This window comes from Nycticebus coucang, chromosome 4 (assembly GCF_027406575.1).
Source record: "Nycticebus coucang isolate mNycCou1 chromosome 4, mNycCou1.pri, whole genome shotgun sequence".
Taxonomy (NCBI): Eukaryota; Metazoa; Chordata; class Mammalia; order Primates; family Lorisidae; genus Nycticebus; species Nycticebus coucang.
In genome coordinates, this window is record NC_069783.1 from 130,690,685 (window position 1) to 130,716,433 (window position 25,749).

Here is a 25,749-nt window from a genome sequence, read left to right on the forward strand (position 1 = left end):
CAAGACCTGAAACCCTGCTGGCAAGAGGGGCCCCTTTGGGGAATCTGCCACTCCCTCTTCTCTCTTCTTCCTCCTAATATCCCAACCTTCTCTCTGGGGCACAGAGACAAAGGGTGTACACAGCCCAGCAAGGACCTGGCATTCAGTTCACACTCTGAGGCCCCATCAGTGGTTGCCTACCTGGTGCTTGTGGAACACTTGGGCTCAGGATCTTTTCATCACCTCAGCTCTTTCCCTAGGGGGTACAAATAAAGGTTCTGTAGGTTTAATGTAGAATTTTTTTTTTTTTGAGACAGACCCTCAAGCTGTCACCCTGGGTAGAGTGCTGTGGCATCACAGCTCACAGCAACCTCCAACTCCTGGGCTCAAGCGATTCTCCTGCTTCCGCCTCTCAAGTAGCTGGGACTACAGGCACGCGCCACAACGCCTGGCTATTTTTTGGTTGCAGCCGTCATTGTTGCTTGACGGCCCGGGCTGGATTCGAACCCGCCACCTCAGGTGTATGTGGCTGGCGCCCTAGCCGCTTGAACCACAGGCGCCGAGCCTTAATGCAGAATTTTTATCCTTCTGAAAGTATCCTCTGGCCTTCAGAACCCTTCATTCTGCCTCCAGCTAGCTTGCCTCCGCTGACCGACCAAGTTGTCTGATGTTCTGTGTCCTGCAGCCGTCTGGGTTGTGTTCTTCATGAAGGGGACATGCCTGCCGGCCAAACAGGAAAGCCCAAATCAAAACATTAATAAACATGATTAGGTTCCCCATATCTCCGGCCCGACAAAATACGACCATTGGTAGGGTCTGAGATTCTGGAAGTTTAACAGAGAGAGACAGAGATGCCCGGAAGTGGAGGTGCCCGTCCCACCTGGACGCCCGGATCGTATAGTACCGGCAAAGCCCCAGGCATACAGTAGGTGCTCGTACATCTCTTAATAAAGACCGCTCCCTAGCACCGCTGTGGATAGCGGGCAGCTTGGTCCGGTATCCCTGAGGGACACAGATCTCAGGGACGTGATGAGATCAGCACACAGTAGGGTCGCAGGAAATGCAGGCAGACAGGCGCGGGCCTGTGGGAGGCAGAGGCAGGAGCCCCGCGCAGCCACTGTTGTACCTGGCCGGCGGATCTGGGGCTCGGATCCCACAGTACAGCAGCGCTGCGAGAGGGGGGCGTGGCTCCCGCGACAAAGGCCCCGCCCCCTGCTGGGAACTCCATTTCCCACAGGCCCAGGCGGGCGACTTCGTTTCCCACAATCCTCCCTCCACTTCCGGCGTGGGCGAGGCGCCGCGCACAGCTTCCGGGTTCGGGCCTGGCGCTGCGGCTGAGGCGGCGGAGGCCGAGGTGGACGCGGGCGGCGGGAGCTGGGAACCGGGATGGATGTTTCGGGGCAGGAGACCGACTGGCGGAGCGCCGCCTTCCGGCAGAAGCTGGTCAGTCAAATGTGAGTAGGGGCCGGGGCAGGGGGTAGGTTTGCCGGACCTTCCTTCCTCGCGTGGCGGGCGAGTTCGGGACCAGGTCCGCGGAAGACCCCGCGCGCCGGGACCCACGGGTCCCCAGAGACCGAAGGCACTAGCGACCCGGGCGGGTCCCAGGGCGCGGGCCTCCCCTGGCTGTCCCCTCCGTTCCTGACATGGACTGCTAATGAGCTTTCCCGGGGCCGAGCTCTGCAAACCAGCGAGCCCTGGCTTATGAGTCATCGTCCTGAGCTTTCTCATTCGTCATTTGTGTGCTTTGGGTGCAGGCTTTCCCCTGTTTTGAACCACATCGAATACGGAAAGAGAAAGAGACAGCCGCTTGCTTGTAGTGGGTTTAGCCGGGAAGGTGCTTCGTGTGGCTTCTCTTCCAGAAAGAGATTTCAGGGGAGTGGGTGGGAGATACGGTTGGGAGGGTAGGTGTTTGGGCTGTGGACGGTGGGCGGTGACCTCCTGAAGGAATGTGGAATTCACCGAAGGATGGCAGAGAGTGGCTGTCAGGAAGCAATCGTCCATCTTTGGCTTTGGAGGAGGGAGTGGAGAGCCGAGGTCAGTGCCCCGCAGACTGGAACTCCAGCCCCTCGCCCATGCTTGTCCCATTATCGGTTCCTATCGAGCTTTCTGGCGTGGTGTGCTCATCACAAATTTGCCTGAGACACAGCCCTGTCCCTGAGGGATGACACTACAGGTGAAGAAACAGTTATACAATGAGGTCTCGTCACTCCTCCCTAATGTAGTGTGTCCTGCAGGGGCTTCTTGTGGTAGTGGCAGTTAACTTGAGAAGGTCAGGAGCAGCCTAGTGAAGTAGGTGATGAATAAAAACAGGTAGGAAGTGTTCCCTTTTCTCCGCATCCACGCCAACATCTCTGGTCTTGAGATTTTGTGATATAGGCTAGTCTCATTGGAGTTAGATGATATCTCAAAGTAGTTTTGATTTGCATTTCTCTGATGATTAAAGATGATGAGCATTTTTTCATATGTCTGAAGGCCTTGCGCCTGTCTTCTTCAGAGAAGTTTCTCTTCAAATCCCTTGCCCAGCCTGCGATGGGATCCTTTGTTTTTTTCTTGCTGATGCGTTTGAGTTCTCTGTGGATTCTGGTTATTAAACTTTTGTCAGAGATATACCCTGCAAATATCTTCTCCCATTCTGAGGGCTGTCTGCTTGCTCTGCTTACTGTGTTCTTAGCTGTGCAGAAGCTTTTTAGTTTGATCAAGTCCCAGTAGTGTATTTTTGAAGCTGCTTCAATTGCCCGGGGGGTTCTCCTCATGAAATACTCACCCAGATACCCAGAAGACCAAAAATCACAACATAACAAAGATATTTGTACCAGAATGTTTATTGCAGCCCAATTCATAATAGCTAAGTCATGGAAAAAGCCCAAGTGCCCATCGATCCATGAATGGATTAATAAATTGTGGTATATGTATACCATGGAATACTATGCAGCCTTAAAGAAAGATGGAGACTTTACCTCTTTCATGTTTACATGGATGGAGCTGGAACATATTCTTCTTAGTAAAGTATCCCAAGAACGGAAGAAAAAGTACCCAATGTACACAGCCCTACTATGAAACTAATTTGGGACTCTCACATGAAAGCTATAACCCAGCTACAACTTAACAATAGGGGGAAGTGGGGGGGGGGTGGGTAGAGGGAGGGGGATTGGTGGGATCACACCTGTGGTGCATCTTACAGGGGTATTTGCGAAACTTGGTAAATGTAGAATGTAAATGTTTTGGCACAGTAACTGAGATAACGCCAGAAAGGCCATGTTAACCACTGTGATAAAAATGTGTCAAATGGTTTATGAAGCAAGTGTATGATGCCCCATGATCATATCAATGTATACAGTTATGATTTAATAAAAAAAAAAATTAAAAAAAAAAAAAAACCAGGTAGGAGCAGAATAGTTACCATTCCAAGCTGAAGAGCATGGAGGCATGCACTTACTACCTGCAGGACCTTGTAACCTGAGAGTTCTGGGGTTTGAGGAGATAAGGGAATGAGGATGTGTGTAGGTGCTGGCACTGTGGTGGTGGTGGTGGGGGGAGTTGAGCCTGTTTTGGGCATGTGGCATTCTTAGAGGTAGTGAAATGCTCGTTTTGGGAATATCACTAGATTCCCTGGAGATAATCAAGAACAGAAGAGAGGCCAATTAGGCCATTTAAGGGGGGAAGGGAAGGAGGTAGCAGAGGAGGGAGAGGGGGTCGGAGAGGAGAGTTTCCAGCACCTGGGTGGTGGAGACCTGTCCTTTAATCATCTGTGTATTCCCACTGCTAGCTCACTGCCTGCCATGTTGCTCCATAAAATGGAATGACCTAGTCAAGCTTGCATTAGACAGTGGTAGAACTGAAAGAGGAAGACAGATTCCAGAGGAAGGGGATAGTGGAGACAATTCTTGATGACTGGATGGAGGGGGTGGGGTGAAGCAGTGTGGAAGGAAGGAAGCTGGGCTGAATGCTGGGAAACCTCTTAGTATACAGTAGAAGGAGTGGAGACTATAGAATTAGTGGGTTTGGCACTGGGCAAAATAGCCTTGGGACATTTCTGCAGATATTGCAGAATCAGTCAACAGTGTTTTATTGATGCAGTCAGGTTATCTGTAGGTGTTATCTGTAGGTGAAATCTTTTGTGGGCACTTCAGGGCTCCTGCAAGAAAAGCCCCAGGGCAAGGATTCCTCTGTGGGAAAGCCCAGAATTTAAGAACTGAAAGAATGAGTTGTGATCAAAGGAAATGAGGAGGCTGGGGGAAGTGTCATTGAAAAGTTTCTGGGTGTTGAGATTTACTGGAGCTATTTCTTTTTTTTTTTTTTTTTTTTTTTTTTTGAGACAGTCTCATTATTTCGCCCTTGGTAGAGTGTCATGGCGTCACAGCTCACGGCAACCTCAAACTCTTGGACTTAAGCGATTCTCATGCCTCAGCCTCCCAAGTAGCTGGGACTACAGGCACCTGCCAGAACGCCCGGCTGTTTTTGTGTTGTTGCAGGTGTCATTGTTGTTTAGCAGGCCCAGGCAGGGTTCAAACCCGCCACTCATGTGGCCAACGCTGTAACCACTGTGTTACGGGCACCGAGCCAACTGAGGATATTTCATAATTTAGTTTCCTTTTGCTTTCAAGAGTACTAGGCTTTTCCTTTTTTTTTTTTTTTTACCGTATTGCTGCTTACATATTATTTCTCTGTTGCTGCTGTAATAAATTACCACAAATTTAGCATCTTAAAACAACGCACATTTATTATCTAATAGTTTCTGTAGGTAGGCTCAATTTAGCCTCTAGGAAGGCTCAACTAGGTCTCCTGCTTAGGGTCTTACAAGGTAGAAATCAAATATTGTGGTTCGGCTCCCGTAGCTCAGGTGTTAGGGCGCTGGCCACCTGCACCGGGGCTGATGGGTTTGAACCCAGCCTGAGCCTGCTAAACAAACAAACAAAAAAATTAGTTTTGTGGTGTTCCTGTAATTAGTGTTGTGGTGGGTTCCTGTAATCCCAGCTACAAGGGAGGCTGAGACAAGAGAATCGCTTGAGTCCAAGAGTTTGAGGTTGCTGTGAGCTGTGACTCCATGGCACTCTTACCAAGGGTGACATAGTGAGACTGTGTCTCAAAAAAAAAAAAATAAATGAAAGAAAGATGTCGGCAGGTTGCATTTCTTACTGGGAACTCTGTTGGCCAAATACAGTTCCTTGAGCCTGTAGGACTGAGGTGTCCGCTTTTGTTCTTGGCTCTTAGCTCTAGAAGTTGCCTGTATTCCTTCTCGTGCTTTCTATGTGGACACTCCAGTGAGGACTGGTTCTTCTGCCACATCTCTCTGACTTCAGCTAGAGAAAACTCTTTGCTTTTCAGGGCTCAGATTAGATTTGGCCCACTTGGATAATCTGGGATAATCTCCGTAAAGTCCATAGCTTTAATTACATCTGTAAATCCCTTTTGCCATATAATGTAGCATATTGGAAGGTTCCAGGGATTAGGGCAGGGGTCCTCAAGCTGTGGCCCATGGGCCACATGAAGTGGTATGATTGTATTTGTTCCCGTTTTGTTTTTTTACTTCAAAATAAGATATGTGCAAGTGTGCATAGGAATTTGGTCATAGTTTGTTTTTTTTTTAAACTATAGTCCGGCCCTCCAACAGTCTGAGGGACAGTGAATTGGCCCCCTGTTTAAAAAGTTTGAGGAGGCCCGGATTAGGGCATGGATATCTTTGGAGCAGGAGGGTATTCACTCACAACAGCTGGGATAGGCAGTTCCAAGGTTGCCTTCCTGAAGGATGTGGATGTTCTTGGTTCTCAGATTTGTCTTTCTCTCTAGGATTCTCTTTGGAAGTTGTGGTTCTTGGTATCTTGGTTTGTTGTGTTCACACAGTTAAAAAAAAGGATTTGCATTAGGATTCTTCACATAACTTTAATTCTGATTTCCTCTGGTGTTTTGCTGTTAAGTAAAGTCAGCCATGTTGGGAAATGCTTTGAACCCAAATAATTTACAGTTGATAAGAGAATAAAGAAAGTTAGAGGCTCGGCGCCTGTAACTCAGCAGCTAGGGCTCCAGCCACATACACCAGAGCTGGCAGGTTCGAATCCAGCCCAGGCTAGGTAAACAATGGCAACTACAACCAAAAAATAGCCAGGTGCCTGTAATCCCAGCTACTTGGGAGGCTGAGGCAAGAAAATCGCATAAGCCCAAGAGTTTGAGGTTGCTGAGTGCTATGATGCTACGGCACTCTACTGAGGGCAACATAGTGAGACTGTCTCCAAAAAGAAAAGAAAACAGAACTGTTGGGTTTCAATGGAGGGGAAAGCATCTGCTGTTACCTATCTCTGGATCTTGAGTATGCCTGCCAAGAACCTAGGGATAGTATCTCAGAGAATGGACTAATCTAGTTTCCCAGCTCCCACTCAGAGAAAGCAATTTTGATTGGGACTGAATGGGAGATCCAACACTAGACAGCCATAGCAGGGACTCTCAATAGTCGGGCGTCTTCTTAGACCTTCACAGCAGGCCCATGCTGGACTGCTGCCTCCCCTTGCTGTCCTCTCAGTGCCCTCAGTCCTCCCTGTCCCGTTTCGTTCTTCCTTCCCCAACTGCACAAGTGAGGGCAAAGCTTGATCTGCAGCCCAAGGGGATTATGTCACTGCCCTGGAATGGGTCCACCTGTGACTTCCCTTAGCATTGGAATAAAGCTCCAGAAGTCCTACCCTCCCAGCCCCTCTCTTGATCTTGGCTGAGCCACTTCTACCCCCTACCCTGTTCCAGCCTTTCTGGTCTTTCAGCTTCTTGAGCATTCCAAGCTCTTACCTTGTTCTCTTTTATTATTTATTTATTTACTTATTGAGACAGTCTTTTTTTTTTTTTTTTTTTTTTGCAGTTTCTGGCCAGGGCTGGGTTTGAACCCGCCACCTCCAGCATATGGGGCCGGCACTCCACCCCGCTGAGCCACAGGCACCTCTGGAAACAGTCCTTTTTTTATTTCTAGACAGAGCCTCAAGCTGACGCCCCAGGTAGAGTGCTGTGGCATCACAGCTCACAGCAACCTCCAACTCCTGGGCTCAAGCCATTCTCCTGCCTCCACCTCCCAAGTAGCTGGGACTACAGGTGCCTGCCACAATGCCCCACTATTTTTTTGGTTGCAGCCATCATTGTTGTTTAGCAGGCCTGGGCTGGATTCGAACCGCCAGCTCAGGTATATGTGGCTGGCGCCTTAGCTGCTTGAGCCATAGGCGCAGAACTAAGACAGTCTTACTCTGTTTTGTTTTTTTTGTTTTTTTGAGACAGAGCTTCAAGCTGTCACCCTGGGTAGAGTGCTATGGCATCCCAGCTCACAGCAATGTCTTACTCTGTTGATCACACTGGAGTGCTATGGCATCAGCCTAGCTCACAGCAACCTCAAATTCCTGGGTTCAGGTGATCCTCTTATCTCACCCTCCCAAGTAGCTAGGACTACAGGTACCCACCACAATATCCAGCTAATTTTTCTACTTTTTTTTTTTTTTTTGAGACAAAGTCAGTAGAGTGCTGTGGCGTCACAGCTCACAGCAACCTCACACTCTTGGGCTTAAGCGATTCTCTTGCCTCAGCCTCCCAAGTATCTGGGACTACAGGTGCCCGCCACAACGCCCAGCTATTTTTTGTTTGCAGTTGTTTAGCTGGCCCAGGCCGGATTCAAACCCATCACCCTCGGTGTATATGGCTGGTGCTGTAACCACTGTGTACGGAAGCTGAGCCTAATTTTTCTTTTTTCTTTTTGAGACAGAGTCTCACTTGCTCACCCTTGGTAGAGTGCTGTGGCGTCTTAGCTCACAGCAACCTCAAACTCATGAGTTCAAGTGATCCTCTTGCCTCAGCCTTTCAAGTAGCTGGGATTACAGGTGCCCACTACAACGCCTGACTATTTTTAGAGACGGGGTCTCGCTCTGGCTCAGGTGGTCTTGAACTTGTGAGCTCAGGAAATCCACCCTCCTCGGCCTCCCAGGTGCTGGGGTTACAGGTGTGAACCACCGCACCTGGCATAATTTTTCTATTTTTAATAGAAACAGGGATCTCGCTCTTGCTCAGGCTAGTCTCAAACTGCTAAGCTCTAGCTATCCTCCTGCCTTGGCCTCCCAGAGTGCTAGGATTATAGGTGTGAGTCTGGCCTATTCTCTCTTTTTAACCAATTTATTACCAAGTATTTAAGATATTCAAAACTGTATAAATCCTCCCCTCCCCCACTATGTTTATGACCAGCTTTTTCTCTTCTTTTAGTTTGCTCAGTATCCAATACTCAGGATCCCTTCCCTTCCCTGCCCATCCTGCCTGCCATGGATTTCCCCTCTGATCTCTCTTTTTCTTTTTTTTGAGACAGAGTCTCACTTTGTAGCCCTCAGTAGGGGGCCTTGGTATCATAGCTCGCAGCAACCTCAAACTCTTGGGCTCAAGTGATACTCTTTCCTCAGCCTCCCAAGTTGCTGGACTACAGGCGTCTGCCACAATGCCTGGCTCTTTTTTTAGAGAGGGTCTTGGTCCAGCTCAGGCTGGTCTTGAACCCGTGAGCTCAGGCAGTCCACCCACTTCGGCCTCCCAGAGTACTAGGATTACAAGCATGAGCTACCACGCCCGGTCCCTCTGATCTGTTTTATCTCAGCCCTTTTGAGTTTTCATAGGACCACAGTCCTGTGAAGCATGGGACCTGGCATATGAAACACTTGCTAAAGAGTGCAAGAATATTTTCCAGGGGGCTGTGTAAGCTGCCTCTTATACTCCAGTGGTGTTCTTTACCTGAGCCAGTATGTATCTTGAAGCTCAGGAATCTTCTGCTTTCTCTACTTGTTAGACAAGCTGACCTTTCTGAATCATATCTCTCATCTAGGAAGTAGTAGGAGGACAGTCTGTGTCATAGGGAAAGTGGAGAGACTGGGGACTCAGTGATGAGTTTGACTGAACCTCCTTGTGTGCCCTTGGCAAGAGAAGGAGGTTCTGTAGTCCTGGATAGTGAAGGGAATACCCAAGCCTGGTTAAGGGAGTTGATGACACTTAATGGAGCCTGTGGAAAGGGTAGTTGGGATGCTGATGGTGAGTTCACATTGGCTCTTCAGTGAACGCTCACTTCCTCTGCAGAGACCACAGGAGTAGCTGCCCTGAGAATCCCCTGAGCAGGCCTTCCTCGTGGGATGGTTGGGTTAATGTTGAGCATGTCTCTGGTGCACAGGCTCCCAGAAAACAAGAGTGCCTGTATAGTGAACAGTGTTGCCCCTGATGTAGAGGTTTGCAGAAAGTAGTTAAGCTGTGAATGAATGAAAGGACTTCATCACTTGTTTTCTACCAGTTCTTAATTTTTATGCCAGCTTATTTTTTTTAATAAAATAATGAAGTTTTTTGAGATGGTAGTCTTGCTGTGTTGCCCAGGCTAAAGTGCAGTGGTGTGATCATAGCATACTGCAGCCTCACACTCCTGGCCTTAAGCAATCCTCCCACTTTAGCCGCTCAAAGCACTGGGATTCCTAGCATGAGCCACTCCCCTACATGTTCTCTTATTTATTTATTTTTTTTAAGACAGTCTCACTATGTTGCCCTTGGTAGAGTGCCATGGTGTCATATTTCACAGCAACCTCAAACTCTTGGGCTTAAGCAATTCTCTTGCCTCAGCTTCCCAAGTAGCTGAGACTACAGGCACCCCCCACATGCAGTGGGCCCTGTTGCAGGAGTTGACCCATGTTGCCTTGAGGGGAGTGGGGGGTAGCTCAAAGTTAACCCAAGCCGAGTGCACTGGGAGAAGCAGGGCAAGCCTGCTGCTGATGGCTTCCTGCACCCCAAACAGCAGGGGAAGGACCAGCTCCCCGGCTCTGTTTGTAAGTGACCCCACCTGCCAACCAGGCATTGATGTTCATTCCCAGCCAGTCTCTCAACTGTTAACTGCTGTTGACAGTGGGGCTGCAGCAAGTAGAGGACCCAGCTGCTCTTTACAAGGTGGGAAGGACTGTGACCACGTGATTACTCCCTGCTACAATCACAGCTGGGCTGGGGTGGGGAGTACCAGCCCTCTTTAAAGCATTCCTTGGGACAGTAATTTTGGTTAAATACTAAGAGGGTAAACATTTTAAGGAATTCTAATGAGTAGGGCCTCGGCCCCATATGCCAAGGGTGGTGGGTTCAAACCCAGCCCCGGCCAAACTGCAACAAAAAAATAGCCGGGCGTTGTGGCGGGCACCTGTAGTCCCAGCTGCTCTGGAGGCTGAGGCAAGAGAATTGCGTAAGCCCAAGAGTTAGAGGTTGCTGTGAGCCATGTGACGCCACGGCACTCTACCTGAGGTTGGTACAGTGACACTCTGTCTCTACAAAAAAAAAAAAAAATTCATGACTCGGCGCCCATTGCACAGTGGTTACCGCGCCAGCCGCATACATCAAGGGTGACAGGTTCGAACCTGGCCCTGGGCCAGCTAAACAGCTGCAACAACAACAACAACAAAATTAGCTGGGTGTTGTGGTAGGCGCCTGTGGTCCCAGCTGCTTGGGAGGCTGAGGCAAGAGAATTGCTTAAGCCCAAGAGTTTGAGGTTGCTGTGAGCTCTGATGCCACGGCACTCTACCAAGGGTGACATAATGAGACTCTGTCTCAAATAAAAAAAAATTTAAAGCCAGGCTCAGTGGCTCATGCCTTTTATCCCAGCACTCTGGGAAGCCAAAGCAGGAGGATTGCTTGAGCTCAGGAGTTTGAGGTTATAGTGAGTTGTGATTGCACCACTGATCTCTAGCCTGGGCAACAGAGTGAGAGCCTGTCTATCTTAATAAATAAGTCAAAACATGAAATAAAAAGAAAAATGAAATGGCCAGGTGTGGTGGCTCATGCCTGTAATCCTAGCATGTCTATAATCCTAGCCCTTTGGGAGGCCAAGGTGGGAGCATTGCTTGAGGCCAGGAATTTGAGAATAGCCTGAGCAAGAGCAAGGCTCTGTCTCTACAAAAAATAGAAAAATTAGCTGGGCAAGGTGGCTGGCTGCAGTCCCAGCTACTGGGGAGACAGTGGTGGGAGGACCACTTGAGCCTAGGAGTTTGAGGTTGCAGTAAGTGATGACACCACTGCACTCTACCCAGGGTGACTGAGCAAGACTCCTCATCTCAAAAAAAAAAAAAAAAAAAATGTTTTAGTGGCCACTTCCTGTGGGTTGGACTCTGAGTCTTGATTCTTCCTCCAGGGTCTGCACCTGCCTGTTAGTGCCCCCCACCTGTGCTGTGTCACACAGGCTGCATGTGGCTCCTAAGACAAGCCCAGGTCTTGCACTGGCTGCTCTGCATCTAGTTTGTTCTCTTGCCTGAAGGACCCATCCTGCAGATCTGAATGCGCAGCCCTCCTCCCTGGAGACTGGGCCTCCCACTGCCCTGCCCCCTGCTCTTCCCATACTCCCGAGACATACCAGTTGCATTTGGATTGTTTGAAGGCCGTCTCCCCCTAGTCTAGTCTGAGCTCTGCAGGGCAAGAACACAATGAGCGCTATCAGCTGCATCCAGCAGGTTTTATTCACCTCTGGGCTAGAGGTAGCAGTAATACCGTGCAAAGACACAGCAAACCAGACACTCTTCTTGGGGCACAAAAGTAAGTCCATTTGGCAGTTCTGTTTATCTCAGTAACCTTAAAGTGTCCATTTTCCTGGAAATTTCCTCCTAGGACATAACTGGGAGTGTTCAAAGCCTGATGTAGTGAGTGAGGATGCCCATTACCACACCATCTCAGGGCACAAGCCAGCAGTGGGAGCTTGGTTAGAGTTGCAGCTGCAGGGGGTGATTCTTGCTGCTGTTGACAGTGATGTGTGAGGCCTCCGTGCTGCATCAGTGTTGACAAGAGCTGGTTACCAAGCAGGATGTGTAGTGTAGGCCAAGTTTTGTTAAACAGGTGTCTTTAGCTAGTTATGAGTAATTTTAATTTTCTTCATAATTTTCAGTACATATATGCCTATGTATTTTTTTTTTCAAAAATGAATGCATACTCAAATGTAATCAGAAATCTTTAGGTGAAGTGGACCCTGTCTACAATTGAGGTGTCCGCAGCTAGCCGCCTTAGGTAGAAAGTCACTGCATGTTCTGTGTTCAGGGAGGGTGCCCTCTCCCACCTGGGGCTTCAGTGCCAGACCCGCCTTCCACAGATGATTCCATTCTTTCCATCCTTGCTGAGGAGCTTGAGGTCCTTTCCCTTTCAGTCTCTACTGATCCTCATGCTGACGTGGGAGCCCTGCGCCAGGCTGTGTCCTCTTTGGATGCTGGCGTGGCTGGCTCTGTATTCCCTCTTCCCTGGGGAAGCTTTGACCATGGCCTTATCCCACCTGATGGCTCAGTCCATGGTAGTTTCTACTTTTTTTTTTTTTTTTTTAATTGTTGGGGATTCATTGAGGGTACAATAAGCCGGTAGTTTCTACTTTTGAGTTTATGGAACCCTCACTGGGTGCATCCTGACATGAACTGAAGAGATTAACTATATTTGCTATTTTTACATTTATTACTATTTTTTGGCTTGTCAACAGTATTAGAAATTCCTTGAGTGTAGAAGCTGGTCATATAGCTCTGTGTCTCTTATGGCTCCCAGCACGCTGCGTTGGCTCAGATGAGATGCATAATAATCACATGTTGTAGGGGAGTGGGAAGCAGCTCCAGGCAGGGTTTTGGCCCTCTGTGCTACTTAAACCCTGAACTGCTTCTCATTTTGAGCTTTTGGGGGGGTACATTTATTTAAAGACAAAGGTACTTTGTCTTTAGGGGGCAGGCTAGAGAGCCTTTAAGGGCATGCATCAGCGGCCAATGTGTAATAACCTCTAAACCCCCACCTCGTAAGGGAGGTGCTCACCTCAACTGAAATAATGAATCTGTTCCTAACCTAAGTGTGGGACTGTTAATAAAGTCCCCGTGACTGATGAGCCCAGTGTCTTCAGGTAGCACAACTGTTTCTCAGGGCATTGAGTCCTTGGAGAAGGTACTTAATCTTTTCTCCAAGCCCCCGGTCTCCTTATTTTGAGCTTTTTATTTTGAGACTATTTCACATATACAGAGAATTGCAAAGACAGTGAAAGCACTCAGGTATTCCTTGCCCTGGGACTCACCGGCTTGCTCTCACTGTGCTACCTTCCACGCCTGATGAGTGGCAGCTATGCTGTCTTGCTCCCTGGGGCCCTGTTCCCTTTTAGCCTTTGGCCCATAGGCTTCTTTGAGCTCTCTGCCTGGGAATCTGGTGGGGGTGTGGGTATGGGTAGTGGCCTTTGAGCTGAGTCACTTGTTTCCTGTCAGGGAGAGAGCCTACAAAGGGGATGAGGGTGTCTGGGCCAAGGATGGGGGCTCCTGTTCTTCCCAGCCGAAGTACACTGTGTTCCTTCCTGTGTCAGGGGTAGGGAAGATAATGCTTGTTAAGAACTGGCTTCTCCTATGGCCCCACTGCCACCCCACTGCTCCTTCTACTCTTCCCTCTTTCCAGCCTCCTTTCAGTCCTCAGCGGATGTGACTTTTGAGGAAGTGATCTGGCTGCTGTGTGTTGGGTGGAGCCCCTGTTGTGAAGTAGAAAGAACTCAGGCTCTGCCCTCAGAAGCCCTTCTGGATCACCACTGCCCCTTCAGATGTTGTCAGTCATCTGCTTTGATTCATGCAAGAGAGATTTCCTGACAAGACTACAGTGGGGATTCAGGCAACCAAAGGATGGGGCAGGGGGCCTGGCCCCAGGGCTCAGAGGTCTTGCTTATTTTATGAGTATTTATATTGAGGTATAACATCCCTACCACAGTGAATGACACAATGCTGCCACTGTTCATTCTGCTGCCAGATGACTGTTCACACTGCCCAGACCTGCACAGTGAGCAGGCCACACACCCAGCAGGCTCCTTCCTGTGCTTCAGTCCGGGCAAACCCTGCCCTGCTCTTCTGATTTCCACACCCAAGGAGAAATTTGACCTGCTCTTGAAATTCCTGTCACCAGATTCCCGCTCTTCGTGATCCTATGCATCACCCTCATAGGCAGCAGCTCTTATGGATGATGTCATTACTCCAGGCGTAACTCTGCCCCAGGTTACTTTTCTTTTCTACACTTAATGGACTTTGGTGTGAGTTCCAGTTCTCTGTTTGAAGGCTGCACCAAGGATGGTTTTGGTCATGTCTTCTGGTGGATATTAACTCTCTGGGCTGCACACCTAGAAAGGGAGGGCTGGGTAAGGAGACGTCTTTAGCATGCTCTGCTGAACACTTTCCCCAAGTGGCACCAGTTTTCCTCCCACCAGCAGTATGAGAACATTCCAACACCTGGCACTGTAAAGGAGCTGCTTTTATAACAAACACCCTTGGTGATTTTAAATACCCAAATCTGAGATCCACTGGGGACGATAGGAATGGAAAGGATGATTTAGGAGGAGGAGAGCCTATAAGGAAAGAAGCAGGAGATTTGGTGATTCTGTATGCGCATGTATGCATGCACGCACAAGCTTGCAGGAGGAAAAGAGGTGGGAGACACAGGCAAGCACCCTTGCAGGAGAGGAGCCCCGACTTACTGACTCTGATTGGGGCTGTGTGCAAGGTGATATGAATGGGAGATGAAAGAGGCAAACCTGGGAAGAGCCGTCCACTGCAGGAACCTGGGTGTGGGCCATCTTGGAGGTGAGGTGAAGCCAGTCTGCACAGGTGGGGCCCCAGAGGAGGGCTGTGGCAGGCAGAGCATTTGTGGAGAGAGGATCTGGCACAATGAAGCCAGATCATCAGCCTCCCAGAAGGTGCTCACCGGTCCCTGCAGCCTGAGCCCTGTCTCTCCCTCGTGTTTGATTAATGCCATCAGGATTTGTGGGTTAGTGCTTCACTCTCTTCCAGATAAAATTGTAGAGGTTTGCAAAACAGGAAGGTGTTTTTCATAATCTCCCTCCCCCCCCGTTTTTTTTTTAGAAACAGAGTCTCATTTTATCACCCTTCGTAGAGCACTGTAGCATCACAGCTCACAGCAACCCCCAACTCCTGGGCTTAGGCAATTCTCTTGCCTCAGCCTCCCAAGTAGCTGGGACTAAAGGTGCCCACCACAACACCCGGCTGTTTTTTTGTTGTTGTTGCAGTTTGGCCAGGGCCAAGTTTGAAACCGCCACCCTCAATATATGGGGCCAGCACCCTACCCACTGAGCCACAGGCGCCACCCCAATATGTATATATTTTACATATATGAATATATATGCACATGTATTGTTAAAGTGAAACTAGGCTATATCTGTGAGTTCAGTTTTGAGCTATAAGCTTCTCATGGCTGAGGTTGTGTTCTTTCCAGAGTAGACGCTAGCTGGGACCTGCTCTCCCATAGCCCAGGTTCACACAAGGAGTGGACCATGCAGCCATCCCACGAACTTGAGATAAGCATTGGACTTTTTTTCTTTTAAGTTCCATTATGGAATTTTTCAAGCACTTCCAGAAATAGAGATAATAAAAAATGGTCTCCCCAGTACTTTGAGAGTTAGCAGCATATGGCCAGCGTTGCTTCACCCACCCCTCCCCGCTCCCTCCTGTACTATTTTAAATCACATCCCAGACGCCAGATGATTTCAACTCTGAGTACCCAAGTACAGATCTCTAAAAGATAGATCTCCCACACACATACACCAGATACCACAGAGCCATGTGAGAGAAGCATTTTCATAATTTCCTGGGTTGGCAGATTGGGTCCTTGCCACGTGCTTGCCTGGCAGTGAGTGGGACACTGGGGCTGGAGCTGGGGGATCTCTAGGCCAGCGTTGAGACATGGATCATGAGGCCTTTCTAGCTTTCCCTATTCTTGTGAGGTCAAATCAATAGATTAAAGGAAGGAGGCCCTTGTGGTCTTCTGAACTAGTTCAGGTAATAGCACGCCATGTGAAGGGCAACAGGCTTTTCTCCACATTTGTTCTTTCATTGATCCTGTTCCCTGGGAATTGAGAGGTTTTTTTGTTTTGTTTTTTTGCAGTTTGGCCTGGGCCGGGTTCGAACCTGCCTCCCTCAGTATATGGGGCCAGCGCCCTATTCACTGAACCATAGGCGCCACTCAAATTGAGAGATTTAAGAGTGGAAGTGGGAGAGCTTCACCAAGCAGCCAATAATAGAAGGTATAGAGAAAGGGTTTCAAGTCTCTTGTATTGATACGACTAGAGAATTTCTTTCTATAAAACCAAAACACCCATTCCTACATGTAGGTGGATAAATTCTGAAATACGTATTTCTATATTCTTAAACAACTTTTTTGTTTTTTTAAAAAGTCAAAGAACCAGAATGCAGAAGTTTGCAAGAAAGCAAAAAAATTGCAGTCTGTTTGGGATATAGTTTGTCAAACTATAGTGTTTCCAACTACCTGTGGGGGTCCAGAGGCCAGGTGTTTGCTTTTGTTACTCCTGGTGACTAAACAACCAGCAGCTCCTTGTTTCCTGGCTCAGAGTTGGAAGCCACCTGGGCACTGGGGCAGTGAACTGGCTGCAGCATGAAGAGGAGTAAGACCAGGGGCACACACAGCAGGGTGGGGCTCTGTGGCTGTCTGGTGACCAGGATGCTTAGAGCCAGATGAGAGCCACTCCTGTGCTGATGGAAGGCAGGTAAGGGGCCTGTCCGGCTGGGGGTGTGGTGGGGCAGTTGAGCTACAGCCAGAAGGCACCTTTCGGTGGGCAGGGTCGAGGCTTCGCTCACCTTGAGCTCCCTACCACCTCTGTATTCTGTGACTGTGGAGTGGGGTAGGCTTTTCAGGACACTCCTTGGCATCAAAATTACAGATGGGGTAGAAACTTCCTGTCCCAATGTCAGCAGGGACAGGAAGGTTAGGAAGTCTAATAAGACCTTTCTTAATAATAACTATTGCTCACTGAGTATTCTGTATAGCACACTCTTTTGTCATTTAATTTTTAATAACTTTAAATTTTATCAGTTATATCTACATAGATTGTGAAAAGACTTAGGAGAAGCTACAGTGGTTCCCTTTGCCTCCCCCGTGGCAGCTCCTGGCTTTGACTCTTAGCTTTTTCTTCTGGCATACATCCCTGATTCTGAGTAATATGCACATGCTGCTCTCTTGACTTTTGTGAGTTTTATGAATTATTTGTTGACTTGCTCTGTGGCTTCCTTCTGCTGCCATCCTCTCTGTTCTTCCCTCAGTATCCCAGGGTTTTACTTTCTGGGTCAATCACTAAAGAATGCTTACATTTTCTGCCTACATAAATGATATTCACAGTTGAGCATAGTGGTATATTGCTATTGCCTGGAATTTTTTTTTTTTTAAACAGAGCCTCAAGCAGTCACCCTGGGTAGAGTGCGGTAACATCACAGCTCACACCAACATCCAGCTCCTAGACTTAAGCGATTCTCTTTCCTCAGCCTCCCAAGTAGCTGGGACTGCAGGTGCCCACCACAACGCCCAGCTGTTTTTTGGTTGTATTTGTCATTGTTGTTTGCCAGGCCCAGGCTGGATTCGAACCTGCCAGCTCTGGTGTATGTGGCTGGTGCCTTAGCCGCTTGAGCTATAGGCTCCGAGCCTGCCTGGAATTTTTTTCCTAGAAAAAGTTTGCCTTTTGAAAACTGCATCCAGGTTTGTTTTTTTGTTTGTTTGTTTGTTTGTTTTTAGACAGAGTCTTACTTTGTCGGCCTCGGTAGAGTGTTGTGGCGTCACAGCTCACAGTAACCTCCAACTCCTGTGCTTAGGCAATTCTCTTGCCTCAGCCTCCTGAGTAGCTGGGACTACAGGCACCTGCCACAACACCTGGCTATTTTTTTGTTGCAGTTTGGCTGAGGCCGGATTCGAACTTGCCACCCTTAGTATATGGGGCCGGTGCACTACCCACTGAGCCAAAGGGACCGCCCTGCACCCATGTTTTTGTGTGCCTGTTGTTAATTCTTCCCATGTCTTCCAGTGGCCTCTCAGTAGTTAGTCACCCCAGGCTTCCTGCCATTGGCCTGGGTGTCAGTTCTGGTTTGTTCCCTGGACCTCCCTTCTGCAGCTCTTTGGGCAGTGTCCGCAGGCATGATGCTTGTCTTTGTTTGTTGAGTTGGACGGCTCTGGACTGTGGTTGTTGTCCTCCTGAGTCCAGTCCTTTCTTTCCCATGGCCTGTGTCTCTTTCTTTGCAATTCACTCCTTCGTTCTGCCAACTTCCTGAGAAAGGGCTCATGGCCATCCTGGTTTGTGTGCATCTGGACTTCTTGGTGGACCATGCTTCTTGGAGGATTAGAAGCATGTTCCACTGCACTGCCCTTTTGCTGATTTCTCTCCTCTGGCTGTGGCTCTCAGCCTCAGTGGCATGCCCTGCAGGGAAGGTTCCTTTGAGTCACTTCGGGGGAGTCTCATAGGGCCCTCTTCTAATTATTTTCGTTATCTCTGATCTCCTGTTGTCTTAGCTCTCCTCTCTGGGGGATTTCCTCAGTTTATCTCTGACTTTCACTGCTAATGTGCTTTAATTTCTAAGAACTCTTTTTTTTTTCCTTTTTTGTAATCTGACTTTCCCTTTTTATTTATTTTTATTTTATTTTATTTATTTTATTTTTTTTTTTGTAGAAACAGAGTCTCACTGTACCGCCCTCGGTAGAGTGCTGTGGCATCACATGGCTCACAGCAACCTCTAACTCTTGGGCTTAAGCGATTCTCTTGCCTCCGCCTCCTGAGCAGCTGGGACTACAGGGACTACACAACGCCCGGCTATTTTTCTGTTGCAGTTTGGCCGGGGCTGGGTCCAAACCCGCCACCCTTGGCATATGGGGCCGGCGCCCTACTCACTGAGCCACAGGAGCCGCCCCGATTTTTATTTTATTTTTTGAGACAGAGTCTCAAGCTGTTGCCCTCAATAGAGTGCTGTGGCGTCATAGCTTACAGCAACCTCCAACTTGGGCTCAAGCGATCCTCTTGCCTCAGTTTTTCTATTTTTAGTAGAGACGGGATCTTGCTTTTTGCTCAGGCTGGTCTCAAACCTGTGACCTCAAGCTATCCACCCGCCTCTGCCTCCCAGAGTGCTAGGATTACAAGCGTGACCCACTGTGCCCAGCCAACTTTCCCTTTTATAGTACCCGTTCCTGTTAAATGGATGCAGTGTAATGTTCTATCTTGACAGAAAATAAAGAACCTACATTTCCTTCCTGCTAAGTTTCTGTTACTTACAGGTTATTCTTTTCTTGGGGGTAATGAGAAAAGATTATCTGCCATGTTAGTATGTCTGGGAGCCTTTGGCTGGCTACTCACTCCAAGAGGGGTCCTGTGAAGCATAGGGGTCTCCCTGAGCAGGTGGGGCTTGTCAGCAGGAGCTGCGCTGGAGGCTCATCTGGCTGCAGGCTCTCTTGAGTCTTTGCTCCAGAGCATGGTCTTCCTAACACCAGGCTGCAAGGTGAGGGCCTGGCTGCCAGCCTGTGGCTTGCCGGGCTGTTAGAGGCAGAAGGCTGACTGGCTGGCGGGTCTCAGTAGTGAGCATGGGTCTAGTTACTTAGACCAGAGCACAGATGGCCACTCCCTTCACCACTGTCAGTGTCTTGCCTGTGCCTTTTCAACTGTATGGGTTGACCCCCGAGACCAGTGACTCTCCATTTCCAGAGAGGAAGCCTCCAGTAGTGTCCTGATATGGGGGTAGTTACCCACAGTGTGAAGTCGGGGGGCAGTGCAGGGGCAGGTTTTGACCTCCATCACAGAGCACCTGTGCAGTGCAGCCTCAGCCTGGTGAGGATCCAGGGCTGTCACTGGGCGGGGCTCTCCTCACTGTTACCAGCTCAGGGCACTGCTTTCTTGGTCCTCTTGTTGTGTCTGTTACCATGGGGTGGTGAGCTTTTCAGCTTATAAAATGCTATGCTGTGGCCACCATTTCCATTTTTCCTGTCTTTTCTGTGGTATCAGTTGAGTTTTAGGATGGAGCAAAATAAGGTGGTGCAGGGTTAGTCCCTCATTCCCACCTGGAGGTTCATATCTCAGTTTTATTTTTAAAATGGAGTTATTAGAGGGACTGCTTTATTTGGAGTGTAACAGCTTTATGCTCATGTGGCTTTGTTCTTCCACAGATAGGGTTTCTTTTTTTCACAGGGCCAGAACATGACACATGGATCCTATATCACTTTCATTCTGACAGATCACTTAGTCAGCTTTCTCTCCAAATAATTTCTAGTTTTTAAAATAATCTGGCTCTGACAGCACCCATAGCTCAGTGGGTAGGGCACTGGTCACATGCACTGAGGCTGGCGGGTTCAAACCCAGCCCGGGCCAGCCAAACAACAATGACAACTGTGACAACAAAAAATAACCAGGCGTTGTGGTGGGCGCCTATAGTCCCAACTATTTGGGAGGCTGAGGCAAGAGAATCACTTAAGCCCAAGAGTTGGAAGTTGCGTTGAGCTGTAATGCCATAGCACTCTACCCAGGGCAACACCTTGAGACTCTGTCTCAAAACAATAATAATAATAATAATAATAATCTGGCTTGGCGCCTATGGCTCAAGCGACTAAGGCGCCAGCCACATACACCTGAGCTGGTGGGTTCAAATTCAGCCTGGGCCTGCCAAACAACAATGATAGCTGCAACCAAAAAATAGCCGGGCGTTGTGGCGGGCGCCTGTAGTCCCAGCTACATGGAGGCTAATGCAAGAGAATCGCTTAAGCCCAGAAGTTGGAGGTTGCTGTGATGCCACAGCACTCTACCCAGGGCAACAGGTTGAGGCTCTGTCTCAAAAAATAAATAAATAAATAAATTATAAAATAAATAAATAATAATCTGGCTCTTAGTATAATATTTTTAAGAAAACAAACCATGGGCGGCGCCTGTGGCTCAGTCGGTAAGGCGCCGGCCCCATATACCGAGGGTGGTGGGTTCAAACCCGGCCCCGGCCAAACTGCAACCAAAAAATAGCCGGGGTTGTGGTGGGTGCCTGTAGTCCCAGCTACGCGGGAGGCTGAGGCAAGAGAATCGCGTAAGCCCAGGAGTTGGAGGTTGCTGTGAGCTGTGTGAGGCCACGGCGCTCTACCAAGGGCCATAAAGTGAGACTCTGTCTCTACAAAAAAAAAAAAAAAAGCAAACCATAACAAAAATTTTAGGGTGGAAAAAAATGGGTCCTTTCTGAATTGAAAATAAGAAACCCAGCAGATGTGATAAGAATTGATCAAAGTGATGCTCCCCTGTCGGGGCCAGGAGGGTGTTTGCTTTCTTTCTTTTCTGTCTTCAGTTTCTGGCTCTGCTCCTGGAGGCAGGCCCATGGCATTCCTTGGTGCTGAAACAGGGCAGATGACTGATCCATGGGCCATGCCTGGGCACTGCCTCACGGACTGGGGTTCTGGCATCTCTGCAGGAATGTGGCTGTCATTTAGGAAGGATGGAACAGTTCTCTGTCATCTTGCACTGAACTCTGCTTTTCTAACATATAGCACCACAAAGGCCAGCAACACTACCCAGAATACCTAGGGCCACTGCACAGGCCTGTGAGGGTGTGGGGGGCACTGTTCTGAGCATCTAGATATGGAAGCTGGGCTGCCAAAGTCTTGCCCTCAAATGCCAGGGCTGGGCATAAGCTGCCAACAGAAGAGACCGCATATATGGTGGCTGATAAAAAGTGGAGTAGAAATCTTTTAGCCTGGGGTTGGTAGCTCACACCTCTACTCCCCGCACTTTGGGAGGCCAAAGACAGGATTGCTTGAGACCAGGAGTTTGAGACCAGCCTGGGCAACATAGTGAGACCCTGTCTCTGCAGAAAATTAAAAAATTAGCTAGGCATGGTGGTGCACCTGCAGTCCTATCTACTTGGGAGGCTGTGGCAGAAAGACTGAGCCCAGTAATTCGCAGCTAAAGTAAGCTGTAATCGCCCCACTGCAGTCCAGCTTGGGTGACAGAGCAAGACCCTGTCTCTAAAACAAATGAGAAGGAATATTTTTTAGTGTGGCAAAAACCTTTTCCCTTTATAGTGTCTACTTCTAGTGACATGCTCAGGAAAACCTTCATCAGCCTGGTATTGTACCACTATTCTGTTGTCTTCTAGAACTTGGTGATTTGGTTTTTACACACATAGGTGAAGAGTCCTGTAGATAAGCTGTAGGCTCCTGCCCCAGATAGGCTGACAGGTTCTGTCTGCACAAGCAGACAGCAATTTGCCAGGAGGCTTCTCAGGTATGGTGAGTGGAGCTGGCAGAAATTCTTCCTGTCCCATGATAGCTCACTTGATTGATGGGTATTGTGATTCTCAAAACTAGAAGAAACCCACAGAAGTTTCCTTTGGGCAGAACATCAGTCTGTCACATAAATGGATGGGAGGGGGTGGCGCCTGTGGCTCAGTGAGTAAGGCGCTGGCTCCATATACCGAGGGTGGTGAGTTCGAACCTGGCCCTTGCCAAACTGCAACAACAACAACAAAAAATAGCCAGGCGTTGTGGTGGACACCTATGGTTCCGGCTACTCAGGAGGCTGTGGCAAGAGAATCGATTAAGCTCAAGAGCCGCTATGGAGGTTGCTATGAGTTGTGACACCATGGAACTCTACCGAGGGCGACAAAGTGTGACTCTATCTCTAAAAAAAAAGAATGGATGGGAGGAATCATCCTGTCCCTCTGAGGTCAGGAGGGTGAGTTAACCTTCCTGCTTTAGATGCCAACAGGCCATGCACAGCCTTCATGCACTCATTTAGCAATGGGAGAGAAGGTCAGCCAGTAAGGGGGCCTGGAAGTGCTGGGGGCAGTGGTGAAAAGGGTGGGGTTGAGAGAGGCCTCATTAAGAGGGGAGAGGGTCCTGGACATCAGGGCCTTTGGAACAGGGAATGGAAGGAAGAGTCGGGGTGGGGAGGAGGGACTCAATGCTCACGGGAGCACCCTTCCTGCCAGAGCTGTGGCACTAGCCTCAGGATATACTCCAGGTGACTCAGCACCAGCCAGCAAGAAAGCGCCTCTGCCTGAGGGAGCTGTGTGCACACACTGTTCCGTCCTCGCCTGGGAAGGGGGCGACACTCTGGCAGTGCGCAGCAGGGGCATTTTGGGATGCTCACTCCGTAGTTAGGTAGATCGTTCTCTGACTTCTTTAACGTATGCTTCGTACTTCTTATGTGTCCAGTGCCCTGTTACATTAACTGCTGTAGTTCTTGGAGTTGTCCATGAGGTGGGCACTGTCCTGCCCTTCCTGCAGAGGGAGGGCACAGGCACTGCCAGGTGGGCTGAGGGCAGACTGGGACAGCTGCCTAAGAGCTGGGTCAGCCTGCCCTGGGCCTTATCTGCATTATTGGCACAGTTGGAACTCTCAGTTTGGGGACAGGGAGGAGGTGAGGAACAGCAGCCCATGCTGGATGGGAGCTGTGCAGGCCAGCCAATGCCAGGCTTGTCCTTATGGTGTGGCCCCCTCTGGGCACCTTCCTTCTGGCCATGGCCCCTTAGAACACTCTTTTATGAAGAGGCCATGCCTGGTGGACAGCGTGCCTTTCCTGAGACCCAGAGGTGGCAGGCGGCCAGGTTGGAATTTGAACCCAGGCCCTTCCTCTTTTATCTGCTTCCTGCCAGGCCTGGGTGCCGGGTAGCCCCACCCACCCCAGTCCCTGCGCTGCCTGGGCATGCCTACTGGAGGCTTGGGCCCCTGTGCCTGCCACACCAGATCTCAGTTCTGCATGTCATGTCCCATCAGCGTGCCTTTGTGTTCAGCAGAGCCAGTCATTCTATCTGCCATTGGCGACTGCCTGTTGCATACGCATACAGAAGCATTGCTGCAGGCTCTGCTCTCAGGGTGTTCACAGCACAGTGGGGCCAGCACGCAGGAACCAGCCATTCCTCCAGGGGGCGCTGCACGTGTGGTGGAGGTGGCTACAGGTTTCCTGTGTTGCAGACAGCAGGGGTGCCTGGTGGTTGCCCTAGCAGGCCTGGGGAAATGGTCAGGCAGCATGTGAGACAGCAGGCCACTATACCCCAGGGCTACCCCACTATACCCCAGGGCTCCTGCCTTGCCAGTGAGGAATGAGGCATGGGGCCTTATATTCTGGCAGGGACAAGCCCAGGCTACTTTCCACAGACACTGGCAGTTGTGTGACTTGGGGAGGCAAGAGGGTGGGAGAGGGAATGGAGACAAGGCCCCTTGGAAGGCGTTGCCACAGTTGCAGTGGATGCTGGGGCAAGAATTTGAACTTTAGGGAATTGGGGATAGCAATTGGGAAGGGAGGGGGCTTCCGAGGTTTCCAACATGGACACTTGGTGCAGGGAGTGATGATATCAAGAGGGTTTCTTAGTGTGTCACTGCTGGCTGCTCAGACAAGGGCCAGGCAATGCCTTTAAGGTGTACCATGTACTGGGGGCAGATCTCGACAGTGCCTCTGGTGGGTGAGCTCCCAGGTCCTGTAGGCATGGATCATTCTCCTGGAGGCTTTTGTCTCAAACAGTACTAGTTGGACCCTGTGACTGGGCAGACAGACATAGCCATGGCAGCCAGCTAGCTTGTGGGGAGGGCTTGTGGCGCTCAGGTCACAGCAAAGGGCCACGGGCTCTGAGCAGGTGTCAGTCCTCACATCCATCTTCAAAGAGAGCTGGCACACCCAGAGAGTGGCTTCCAGCCTCCTTTTCAGCTGGAGCGAACGCTACAGGCAGCCTGGATTCTTTGGTGCCTGCCTCCTTGGTGCCTCCACTTGTGAGCATGTTGCTTGTGCTGGGCAGGGCTGTGGCAGGACCTTGTGAGCAGGCTGTGGCAGGACTTTGTGAGCAGGCCCTTGTCTTCTGAGGCTTTCTTGTACGCAGGCAGAGGCCATCTTGACTGGTCTTTGTTATTTCTCTAAAGCTGTGCTCTCTGCTCCCTGCTTGGGGCTCCTTGTATGATAGTTTACCTTCATTTCATGATAGTAGCTCAGGGGTTTTGTTTTCAGAACACAGACTGAGGCATGGCACCCAGGTCCCGCTGCTCAGAAAAGCATCCTGGAGATCGCAGCAAAACCCAGCTCAGGAAGCAGAATGGGGCTTTGGGGAACAGGCGGTGCTGTTGCAAAGGTGAACTGGGTCCTGGCCACAGCCTCCTTCAGCAGGGCGTTAGGACCAGAGAGAGGAAGAAGGGGACCTGTCCTGAGTGAGAGTGTAAAATGCAGTGCCCACGTGGAGTCAGTGCTGGAGATTATTCAGCTGGCTGGGGAGGAAAGGGCAGACCTCTGGGGGGGATATAGGCTGTTAACACAGCAGAGCCACCATGCATCTTTTTTTCTTCACATTCTACTTAGTGGAGCATGATCATCAAGGTAGAAACAGGAGCAAACATTTTTTCAAAAATACGATTCAGGCCAAAGTGGTGGCTCACACCTACAGTATTAGCACTCTGGGAGGCCAAAGCAGGAGGATCCCAAGAGCTCAAGAGTTCAAGACCAGCCTGAGCAAGAGCAAGACTTCATCTCTAAAACTAGCCTGGCGTTCTGGTGGGTACCTGTAGTCCCAGCTACTTGTGAAGCTGAGGCAAGAGGATCTCTTAAGCCCAAGAGTTGGAAGTTACTGCGAGCTATGACGCCACGGCACTTTACCCGGGGCAACAGAGTGAGACTCTGTCTCAAAAAATATATATATGGGCTCGGTACCCATAGCACAGTGGCTACGGTGCCAGCCACATACACCAAGGCTGGTGGGTTCAGACCCGGCCCGGGCCAGCTAAACAACAATGACAACTGCAACAAAAAATAGCCAGGTGTTGTGGTGGGTACCTGTAGTTCCAGCTACTTGGGAGGCTGAGGCAAGAGGATCACTTAAGCCCAAACGTGTGAGGTTGCTGTAAGCTGTGACGCCACGGCACTCTGCCAAGTGTGACATAGTGGGAAACTGTCTCATAAAAAAAAAAAAAGCATATACATGGTTCACAGAGCTGAAAACATGATGCTAAGGGCACCTCTGTTTATTCTTTCACTATCAAACCTGAAGGGCC

General features: G+C 49.5%; 1 protein-coding gene across 7 annotated transcripts in view; it reads left to right on the forward strand.

The window, feature by feature from the left end:
* Positions 1-1,235: 1,235 nt before the first annotated feature.
* The window catches only part of MED15 (mediator complex subunit 15), an 81,792-nt gene continuing 57,278 nt past the window's right edge, over positions 1,236-25,749 (forward strand). For 4 of the 7 annotated variants that reach the window (XM_053589191.1, XM_053589193.1, XM_053589190.1 and 1 more), the window contains exon 1: positions 1,280-1,433. In XM_053589191.1, the coding sequence (XP_053445166.1) occupies positions 1,366-1,433 (68 nt within the window). In that variant the 5' untranslated portion in view covers positions 1,280-1,365. Of the gene's footprint in view, positions 1,434-25,749 lie in introns of all 7 variants that reach the window. The other 3 variants (XM_053589189.1, XM_053589194.1, XM_053589195.1) reach the window with 3 other exon arrangements.